The sequence below is a fragment of the Oryzias melastigma genome, linkage group LG17, assembly GCF_002922805.2.
Source record: "Oryzias melastigma strain HK-1 linkage group LG17, ASM292280v2, whole genome shotgun sequence".
Taxonomy (NCBI): domain Eukaryota; kingdom Metazoa; phylum Chordata; class Actinopteri; order Beloniformes; family Adrianichthyidae; genus Oryzias; species Oryzias melastigma.
Genome location: NC_050528.1, coordinates 28,800,288 through 28,811,968, shown reverse-complemented (window position 1 = coordinate 28,811,968; position 11,681 = coordinate 28,800,288). Strand labels below are relative to the sequence as shown.

The window sequence follows — 11,681 nt, the reverse complement described above, 5'->3', positions numbered from 1 at the left end:
CGATTTTGGAATTCGGACAGCACTAGAAAATGGCGAACGAACTACTTAGTGAGTAGGGGGAAATGCGGACATAGCTACAGAGTTATCATAATCAGACCCCCCCTGTCTGGGGGCGGGGCTGCGCAGCTTCAAAAGCCACGCCCCCTCAGAGGAGATTTTGGAAACAGAGGCTTCAGATCAACTTGAAAAATGGCTTTTTAAGAAATTTAGGTTCGTTAAAAACTTCATAATCATAATTTAAACACTACTGGGGGCGTTTTTTTTAAATAAAAAATGTTATAGGTGGACTTAAAAGAAGTGAATCATCTACTTAAAGCTACAAAAAAAAAAAAAACAGAGACTGTGAGTGAACTCTGTAAGTCAGGAGAAATTTGACCGCAGAGGTCATTAGCTCTGAAGGGTTCATCAATAGCTCTCTTAAGGATTAGATGAATAATGAATCAAAGAGAGATGTTACTTAAGATTTGCATCCATCTGAGGGATCGTATCGGCAAACTCGGACAAATCAAGGACTGCCATGTTTTGCGGTTGGTTATCGATTGAAGCCGACTGCTCCAGTCGATGGCGGCTCCGCTGCTCCCACACGGAGCAGTCGCTCTGGAGCTCCGGTGAAAAGTGAACCTCTAGGTTAAAGGTGGAAAGCTTTTCATAACCTGTTTGTTTATGTCACATGTTGTGTTTGGGTCAAATCGTGATCCACTGCAGTAAAAGCAGAACCTTTAGTGCTCTAGCAGCTCAGCGTTTTCCACATGAAGGCACAGCGGTGTTGTTTGGATCTGCTCTGGCGCCTCCGGACTTTCCTCGCTCTCATCGTGCACATCAGAGAAACTGCAGCCTGGATCAATAGAGTCATAAAGCATGAAAGTTGACCGACTGGTGCTGCTGTTGTGTTGATGATGGTCCACAGAGCTCAGGTTTGGACCGTCTTTATCTCACAAACAAATAGACTTATGATCAGTCTTTTGAGCTAATTTGACATTTAGCTAATTTTTTACCTGCCTATCAGCTTCAGCGTTTTCAGTTATCAATTTCAGCATTCTCAGCAGCCAAATTCAGCTTACTGCATTCACACCAGCATTATCACAGGTAATACTATATATCTAGCTCTTAATGACGTTAAAAAGTTAAGGTTTCAAAGTTTTAAAAATGTAGTTTCAGAGTGTTAAATAAATGAATATCGGTTCAGCCCGTAATCAAAGGTTTGTTTTGGATTTTGGTCCCTTGCGTGAGTGAGTTTGACACCCCTGTGTTAGATGAAGGTGAGGTACGCCCTGGACAGGTCACCAGTCTGTCCACACAACCTCTCTAACATACTTTAGAGTAACCAATTAACTACTGAGCATGTTAGTGGGCTGTGGGAGGAAGCCAAAGCTCCTGCAGAAAACCCACACATGCACAGGGAGACCATGCACACTCCACACAGAAAGGTCCCAGCCGGGATTTGAACCAGCGTCTTCTCACTGTGAGGTGAGAGCGCCAACCACTGCACCACTGTGTATCCGAAGATTACAGTTGGACTGTTTTCATGTCTTAATTTGACCATTTGGTTTGAAATATAATAACATTGCTATGAGAGTTTGTTTCCTTTTTGTAAATAAATGTTTGAAATTAGAAAAAAAAACTTTTTATTTACTCTTTATTTTAATAAACATAGTTACTGTTTTGCTAAAGTGAGCTCTGTGTTAGTCAGCAGAGTGGATCAGGACCAGGAACCTTTAGGATATTTTTAGTGACTCAGTACTGACTCAAAGTTAAATTGATGATGGAAAAACAGGATGATTTATGGGTATTTTTGTGTTGGTTTTAAATTGATGGTCAGTGACATGTTTAAGTTGGGATTTCTTTAGCAACAGACAAACATGTGAAGTTCATGACACTTTTCTTTCCTGACGAGCGTCTTCCAGGAGGACAAGCCCAGCCTGGCTCTCTCAGTGGGAGGATGTTGACACGCAGGATGAAAAGGTTAGCGAGGAAAAGAATCGTCTTTTCCGTTTCCTGCTCTCAGATGACGGAGGATGTCCAAAGTTTTTTTGGGTCAGTTCTCAACAAAATCTCTGCTGGCCGACGCTGTCGGACTCCAGCAGCTGTGAACAAGCCACAGATCCACAACACATACTCACTAGTGCTTTTAGTAAATGTTTGCCTCTTTTTGGTGTAAAGAAACTAGAGAAAATCTATGTTTTGGTCTTTCAGTCACAACACATTTCAGCTTATTTTCCTGTTGCTCGGTTCTCCTTTTACTGTTGTGAATAATTTTGATGCCTGTTCTAAACCATTCTGCAGACCGGCAGCAGACTGGTGACCTCTTCAGGGTCTTCATCCAACTGTAGCTGGGACAGGCTCCAGCAACCAACTGACCCTGACAGGAATGACCGCATCTGAGGCTCTGTTGGCCCTTCATTGTAGCTCTCTGGTTGAAGAAAGAAAAGAAGTTTGAAAATTAAATGCAAAGTAAAAATTAAGCAAGTATCATAGAACACAAAATAAAGTAAAGCAACTCAAATTTTTTATTTAACTCACTAACAATTAACGGACAGTACAAGTCGAACTAAAACCTTTGGACAGATTTTTGAGTTCACAGAAAATCAGTTGCAGGTCAGAGAGCAAAACCAGAATTAAGGCGCTCCAGAATTAAAAAAGTTTAATTTTGAACAAACAGGGACTTTAAAAGAACTTTAGAGTTCAAATAATTTGGCAAGGGTCACTTAATTACCTAAAACGACCTACTTTGGACTGAGATGCATTTTAACATTTTAATTTTAAATTATTGCTGACCTTATAATACCTACCACTACTATCATGAATCAAGGAATTAACTTTATTTACAGTAAATAGCACTTTAAAGCTCCTTTCAGTGTACCAAAGTGCTTCACTATAAAACAAAGTTTAAAAAATTCACAAATTAAGAACAAAATTTAAAAACAGCATAAAATTACAAAAACAGTCTGCAGTAAAATACATAAAAGATAAATAAGAATACAATGAATAAAATAAAATAAAATGCCACAGACTATGAGCATTAAAAGCCATTCTAAAAAGGTATGTTTTTAAATAAAACTTTTAAGCTCTTTCTGCAGATGATTTATGTGACAAAGGGTGTCTTTTATTTTGAAGGGAAGTCACATGAACTTCTGACAAAAGTTATAAACTATTTCATATTTTGAAAAAAAGGAAATTTATCTTTGTTTTATTTTTGACATAGAAAAGCTGATAGTTTATACGGCAAGGAAATCGTTTAAAAAAATTAATTAATTTCAAACGTGGGAAGAAATAATTGTATTTTTTTTAAGTATATTTAATCATAAGAAAAATCACACAAAACTGTACATTTAGAATGTTTATTTTTAAATAGTACTGTCAATTCATAAAAATAATTAGATTAATTACACTTTTGGATTGTGATTACTCACTTTTAATCACAATGTTTTATTTACAGCACAAACGAAAATCCTTTGCTTCAGAGTTACAGTTTTGCTTCAAAAGAAAAAAGCCTGAATGAGCGTCTTTGAGCAGCATCTGGAAACGGGAGGGCAGAACAAAGCTGAGGAAGCAAGTTCAGGAAAAAGGGAAAAAATGTTTCCAGATCAAACAAATGTTCAAATGAAGCGCAAACTTTAGAGGGCAGGTTTGTGTGGTTTATTTCTAATAAATGAAATGTTAAAGGGTTCGCTGTCATGTGCAGTCCACTGTTTTCACCAGTCGGTGTCGCTGTTTCTCGCGATAATCAATGATAAATCCGCTTGTTGTAGAAGTCAAAGGTCCTCCTGTAAACTACTTCTGTTTTGTTGAAGTCAACAGGTTTCGGGCTTCCTGTCAAATGGCGGGAACGCGCATGGATGAAGGGTGAAGCCCATCTTCCAAACTTGGAGCACTTCCATCCATCTCTCCCTCGTCCCTCCTCTTGGTTCCAATTATCTCTGGGGGCTGGAGCTGGAACACAGCTCACTCCTGATTGGCTGAGCCCCCTGTCACTCTTGTGAGTGGCTACATCCTCTTGTTGGTGAGAAGAGTCCACGCCAGAAGTCAGAAAGTCACTTTTCTCCAAGATTTCGCAGGTTATCGACCTCCCGGATCCTGTTTCTGCGACTTCTTTCAGTGAAGGGATGAAGACAGAGGAGGAGTTCTTAATTAACGCGGTTTAGGTGTTGGAAAACACAAACAAACAAAGTGGAGTGAATTAGGCGTGAGGACTTGTTGGCTCCATTCTTCTTTCTTTACGCGCGTTGGCTGCGCTGCTGTTTTGCGCACCTGAGCGCGCGGCCGCTCCGCCACAGCAGCATGTCTCCGGCGCAGCCGCGGTAGACTGCGCTCTATCATGGTCACATTACCTGTGGGGGGGGAAACCTGCAGCAGCGGAGCTCGGTGAGCGCGCCGTGAGCGCAATGGCCGGAGTCCAGGTGTCATCAGGGGGGAGCCCTCGCGCCCGCTCGGGACCGGCAGCCGGGATTTGACGGAGCGCGGGAGTCTGGGATGCCACGGAGACTTTAGAGAGACGTTCTCCCGCTTCTTTGACCTGGACTGAACAGGGCTGGCCGCAGTCATGGCCTCTCAGATGGTGTGCGGGCTGGTCTTCAGGCTGCTCCTGCCGATGTGTCTGTCAGCCGGTGAGTCTCTGCGTTCAGGTGGAGCTGGAATCAATTACCGCCAGTTAATGAATCCGTCTAATTAACGATGTTGATAAGGGTTTAATTGACTGAAGTTTCTGCTGGAGGTTGCGCGCGCACACATCCACATATATCCCTTAACTCCATTTAGATTTACTGTTTCTCTTAAAAAAACTTGCATTTCAAAAAGTAAACTGACAGATCTAAGTTATATAAGCTGTTTTTATTTTGTCTCCCTCTGAAAACCTGATTATAGCGCTACATGACAGCAGCAGTGGAGATGTTTGTTCGATTTATCTCTGTGGTTTGGACTTGACTCATCACTGCTGGGCTTCAGCTGGTTTCCTCTAAATTAGTTTGTTTACAGGTTCCTCCACCTTGTTAAAAAAAAAAAAAGAAAAAGAGCTCCACTCAGTTCCTAAAGGTTTCCAGCTGATTTGCTGATGATGCTATGATTCATTCTGGACCTTCTGAGCCCAAACACAGGATGATGATGCTGCTGCACCTTCAAGCACAGCTAACTTGTAGCTATAATTCTGTGGTTGGCCGCAAGCGAGAAGTGATTATTTTCAAAGTGTGGCTGAGGTTCCATTGTGGTGTCTGTGTGAGGCGGAGGTACTTTTAAGACTAACAGCAGGCTTTCCAGAGATAAAGGCCACTCAGTTCCACCATAATGCAGCGCTCGGCAGGCCAACGCACCCAAAGGCAATTAGGAGGCCAAGCGTTGTCTACATTAATTCGTGGAAAGTCGTTTTAACAGTATGAATTAATAATGCGGTTGTAAGGGAGAGAAGAAACGCCTTCCCTTTTATCGTAAACATACCTTTAATATTTGATGCTTTTCAAAGTGTCTGTCAAACAAGACGGCCCTGAAAGGGTTGAAAATGACATTCACTTCATTAATGAAGATGGTTTCTCTCAGTTCTGATGAAATATTCTCGAAAATACATCAGCATCTCCCCCAAACCTCCTGTACGGTCGTTCTGATGTGTGTCATACATGTTGCTTTTCATGTGCTAGTGACAGACCCGGCTGATGACGCTACAGTCGCCGTTTCCTGTTGGCCATCTGACAGCACCTCTATTGAAACGCACACAACTGCTGGGCCCGTGTGTACACAATCCCCACCAGCAACACCCAAACAGGAGCTCCCGCCGGCCCTTTTCTGATCAAACAGTCTACTGTGTATGTGTTTACTGGCAGAGTTTGGAGAACACGGCAAATTCAGAGGATGCTGAAACTGTCGCATGAGGAGGAGCAGCAAGGCAGGGCGCTCTGATGCAAACGGAGGTCACGTGCACGCGCGCCGGGGGTCAGGATACAGACAGATCTGAGAACTTCATCTAAACTCCAGTGATGGGACTTTAAACAGAAAACAAGGATCAAACGTTACAGCTGGGTCATGAAGAGTTTTTCTTTCCAGTAAAAGTTATAAAATACATTTTATTCACTAGTAAATGAACAGTTTAGCTTTAAGGATTATTTTATGAAGGAAGAAATTTAAAATGAATCTAAAAGTCTTTAAATATGTAAAATAATTAAACCTTCATTATATCAAAACGGTTGATTTAATTTAGAGCAGGGTCAGTTACAAACCACACTAACCACAAACACAGTAGAGCTGTAGCTCCAATCGTTTAAATTCTGTGTTGTGAGAAGTTCTTGCGTTTAGCAGAACATAAAGACGATGGCGTTCCCTGCTGTTCTGTCTGCAGGATCAGGATGTGAAGTCACCAGGTGTGTTTGAGGTGATCCAGCGCCTCGCCGAGACTGTACGGGAACACAAAGTCGGGTTCTCCTTAACGTTGAATTTGAATATGCCGCTCCCCTTCGTATGAACTTTACTATTATGTTTCATATTATTTTTTTACATCTGTCAGAGGAAAACGGATGAAAAACAGCAGCTGGGTTAATTTAATATCCATTGTCCCCGAGAAAGAAATAAGTGAAATTAAAATGAACTTTTAAAGGCAACAATAATACACATACCCACAGATAATTTGAAATAATGTTTATTTTTACATCAGTGATTCACTACTTTCCAGAAAGAGTTGCAACATACACAGATTTCCTTCATTTAGTGCCAGTTATTTCTGATCAGCATCACGTCGAACTACAAGAACTGTCAGCACACCATTTCCCAGAATGCATTGTTTATTTTTTTATTTCATTTAGTAACAATACATATCATCGAAATAATACTAAATAACCAAAAAACAGTTAATACATGAAAAGGAGCAGAAATAAGTAAACTTAAATTATCTGCTCCTATTGCTAAATCAACAAAATTAAAGCAAATATATCAAACAAGGAAAATTATCTTTTACAAAAATACATGCACGTTTACATAAACAGTTGTTTACACAAACCCTCATTTAATTCTATTCACCTACACTAGGTCCAGTGGGATTCATTATATGTTTTATTTTCTACATATTATCTCTAATATTTGTTTAACATCTCTCTCTTAATAAGACTATTAAAGGCAGCAATTGTCTTTGGGACCATGAACTGAAATAGATTTCTCCAACACCTTTGTTCTAAATCTTGTTTTTCTGAATATTCCATGTCCTTTTCAGTTAATATGACTTTGTCTTTTATTAAATTTAACCTGTAAATTGTGGGTAACCATGACCCGTGTGCCTCGTACATATTTGAGTATATCATAATCGCTAAACTTTCGTATTTTCGGGTGACTGAATCGTGGTCCTGATGGGTCTCTATATTTACTTCCTGTAACAATTCTTATTGTCTTTTTTTCTAATGTTAAGATTGAAGTTAAATACCTTTTATATGTTATCACTGAATAAGATAAATTATTTTTCACAGTTTAAAGATAATTTATTCCCATCAAATCATAGTTTTATCTTTTCTTATTCTGTTTATCACTTTAATGGCATCAATGAGATTTCTTCCTTCAGGAAAAAAGAAAAAGTTGTATCTGCATTTTCTGTCTGCGTTGGCTTAGGCAGGCGCCTTGGACACGCCCCTTTCTCACAGCGTTTTGTCATCTCAAACACGCTTATTGCTGTTCATCCTGTTCTTTTTTTGTATTTAATCCTAAGACTTGAAATCAAACTTATTCAGTTTAGCAAATGAAAGTTTGTAGGAAAACATTTGAATTAGTGCCATCATTTGCTCAACAAACCAAATCTTTTAATCATCCGTTTCTGTCTTATAGTAGCAGAATTCATAGATTTTTAAACTTAATTTTCATAGTTTCTTCTGCTTGAAGCTCACACGTTCACGTGTTCAGAGATGGTGCATCAGATGTGCTGACTGAAGAACAAACTTAGAATCCATCCACTCCACAGTTCCTTCAGAAATCCTCGCGTTTCTTTCATCTGCATTTCTGCTGCAGACGGCTGTATTGATCCCTCAGATCTGGTTACATCTTGTTTTCTACTAATGGAGCCCTCCATAATAAACGAGTGAACATCATTTCCAACTTCCAGATTGGGAAATAATAAATGACTCAAAGGCAGAAAACAGCGGCGTTGGTTGGCTGATGTCAGCCCCGCTCCGTCTTACAGGATACGCACAAGCTGAGACGACAAACTCGGTCCTCATCAAATGAGTTTTTATTAACGCTAAAGTATAAAACCTCCTTCAAACTGGTTCCTAGTAGTTTTAGGGGCGGAGTCATCTGCTCCACTGCTGCTTGTGTGGCCGACGTTTAGGCAGGTTTGTTTTTGTGGATTTGATGATGCGTTCAGTTACAGGACTGTGGAATTTCACGTTTATCACTCAGAAACAAACAAATATATCAATGGAGAAAGGAGGAGGAGCTGGTCTTCTCAAACATTGAGGTTTCATGATGAATGCATGACTTGATTGTCGGCTCTTAAACTCAAGTAAATGCTTCCAGCACAGAAAAAAAAAGTTTCAGTAAAATCTTTAGAAGACACGGCGTCCTATGATGAAAAGAGCAAAGTATCTTTATTGCTTTTCTCAAAAACTCCTAAATTCCTGTCTTATCTCCTTGTGCTTGGTTTATCCCGGCACTGCAGTGCCTCATCATCCACCGCTACTTTTTTTTTTTTTAACATTGGATTCCTTCACAGCGAGCTCTGCTCCTCTCCGTGTGTTTCAGTCTGCATGATAATGCTCCTGCAGGGAGAAACAAAAGCCCAATTCAGCTTTGAATGGGGATTTGAGCAATAATCCCACGTCTGAAGTTTATTTTCATTCTCTGTGGATCCTGAGATGATGAGTCACACAGCAGACGCAAACGGTCAGGGAGGCTGTGGTCAAGCGTCTGCAGCAGAGACTGAACAACGTTACAGGCTTTAGACTGAAAAACCTGGGAAATGGATCATAGGAGTCATCAACCAGTAGAAAGTAGGTTAAAAAAAAAAGTTTGGGTCTCATCAGCCTGAGAGCTTTAATTTCCTTCTTTTCTTTGTAGAAAAAAACAATAAACATTAAAGTCCCCCTTTGACATTTTTTTTTTCATTAAAAAAAACGTTCCCGGTTTTATTTGTAAGTTTTTAACTGCAATTCCACAACTTAAAAAGCTTAAAAAGCCATTTTTCATGCTGATCTGAAGAATCTGTTTCCGAATTTTCCTCTGAGGGGGCGTGGCTTTTGAAGCTGAGTAGCCCCGCCCCTGATTCCCCCCCTGTATGATTATGATAGCTGTGTGTCTCCCCCTAGCATAAGTTCTTGATAAAATAATGAAAGCTAACATCAAAATGCTCTTTCATTGATTTACAATCCTTTCCAACTGCGGTCAAATGAGCCGCCGTTCACATTTCCGTGGTCACATCAAGAAGCTCCGTGGAGTCTGGTGGAGATTTTCCAGCGTTCTCAGTCCTGCTACCGTAAGTATTGGATGAAACTCACACCAAAAATCCAGTGATGCTGATTTGACCACAGAAATGTGAACGGCGGCTCATTTGACTGCAGTCAATGTGAAGATACCATCTTCTCTTCTCCAGAACCTGAACTAGACACTAGGAACAGATGAGGGTTTAGTGCATGTGCAGCAGAGCTGTTGATGGAAAGAAGATCATTCATTCAAACAGTCTGTCCAAGACAGTTTGATTGATTTAAAAGGAGAAATACTCAGAAATGTAAAAATTAAATGATTTCTTATTACATTTGTTCTCTTTCATAAGAAAAATGACACACAGACATGTTAAAAACTCAAAAACAGGATTTTAATCGGAGTCAGACTTTAAGAAAGTAAAGTCATATTAAATTAGGTAAAAGCAAAACAAGTATAAGAAGTTTGCGCCTCATCAGCCCGAGAGCCTTTATTTCCTTCTTGTCTTTGTAGAAGAAAAAAAACAATAACCATTGTGTGGCGTTTTTTTTTCTAATGTCATTGCATTTGTGGTTTGCCTGTCTTGCATCTATGCTCACTTGAAGGTCATAACAGAAATCTGCAGATGTTTGTGATTTGCCCAGAGCCTGCATGCAGGCCCCACAGCCTCCACTAACTGTTGTTAGCTTTTCCTGCTCTGTATCTGCCTGCAGAGAGAACCAGGGGTCCTGCCCTCACCTCTCCTCAGAGGGAGAAGCCAGAGCCGAGTCGGATGTCAATGAATAGCTCCATTGACTCCGCAAAGACAAATAAAAGCACAATTTTCTGCAGTTATGTGTAATTTTTCTGCTGCAGCTCCAGTAGCTGTTGCTGCTGATGGCGGCGACTCAGATGATAAGTGGTGCGGACGGGCGGGTTGTAAACTCTGAGCTTGTTGATATAACAGTACAGAGAAATGTGGAGGTCAGGCGGAGCATCCAACACTGAGTCACTGTGTGGTTCATTCCTTCTCCCCCACCTGAAAACGCTCCAGAACGTCTGCTCACATTTAATCCTCGCGTTTATCACTGATGTGAGGGATTGCTGCTTGTTGGTTTTTCCTGAAAGGCTGTAGATGATTTGAAGGTGGCGTCGCTCATTTTGGAAGCACTAATTGATGTTCGCTTAGTGACTAATGTGAAGTGGTAAAAGCCCCGATCAGGTGAGCTGGTCATTTGGTCTCAGGATCAATACATCAATTAATGTTTTTTTTTTTTTTCTTTTTTTAGAAGTCATGTTTGCACTTAAGTGTTTTTACTGTCATCAGTGAGATGAAATGACTTCCTGAGGAGGATAGATTTGGTCAAATACAGAAGCTTTAATATTAATAAACTCTAAAAAGGTTCTATTAAAAGAAATGCATCACAAAATCTTTAGCATACTGTAATTTTTTAATTGTTAACACGATTATTCCAGTAGAATCTGAAGGAGAAAAGCAGATCTTCTCCTTCAGATTCTACTGGAATTATTGTTAACAATGAAAAAATTACAGGAAATTATAGAACATAAACACTGGAGCTCCGGTGTTAAAGGGTTAAAGATGACAAGTTTCCTTTAAATAAAATTAGGATTTACTTCAAAAGCAGCTCGTGAACTATTCTTGACATTTTTAACCAAAAATAAACAAGTTTACTTCAATAAATGTTGCAAAATAAGCTGGATGTAAGGCTGCATGTTGAAGCACTCTGGCCTCTAGTCCTGCCCCAAAACATTATTTTAATAGTCGACTAATCACTGACAATTTTTTCTGATTAGTGGATTAATCGGGTCATGCGCAAACTGGATGTAAAGCACACATCTTAACCATCATTAGCTTTACATTAATGAAAACTAGATATATAGCATTTACCTGTGATAATGCTAGTGTGAATGATATAAGATGAATTTGGCTGCTAAAGATGTTAGTACTGATAGCTGAAAATGCTGAAGCTGATAGCCAGCTAAGATATTAGTTGAATGCCAAATTAGCCTAAAAACTGGAAAAAAAGCCTAAGGTAGGCAAAACAGCTAGCATGCAACGGAAATATTAGCTAAACTTCCAAATAGCCTAGAAGCCTAAATTAGCCAAAATAGCAAAATAGCTAGGACATTAAAATTTTAAAGACATTATACAGCAATTAATGTTAATTGCTTCAATATTTTCAGGAAACGACTTCAGCATCCAGTTATGGAGTCTCGAAAGAGCCAAAATGAAGTAAATATATATATACCATTAAATAGATAAATAAATGTGCCATTAATTATTTAAAAGTGGCAATAAATAAATGTTG

The 11,681-nt window shown here is 39.7% G+C and overlaps 1 protein-coding gene across 1 annotated transcript in view; it reads left to right on the top strand.

The window, feature by feature from the left end:
• Positions 1 to 3,322: 3,322 nt before the first annotated feature.
• LOC112151977 (piezo-type mechanosensitive ion channel component 2) overlaps positions 3,323 to 11,681 on the top strand; it is a gene marked incomplete at its 3' end in the record, with an annotated part of 96,189 nt that continues 87,830 nt past the window's right edge. The window contains 1 exon segment of the mRNA XM_024281161.2: positions 3,323 to 4,604. Within this exon segment, the coding sequence (XP_024136929.1) occupies positions 4,541 to 4,604 (64 nt within the window).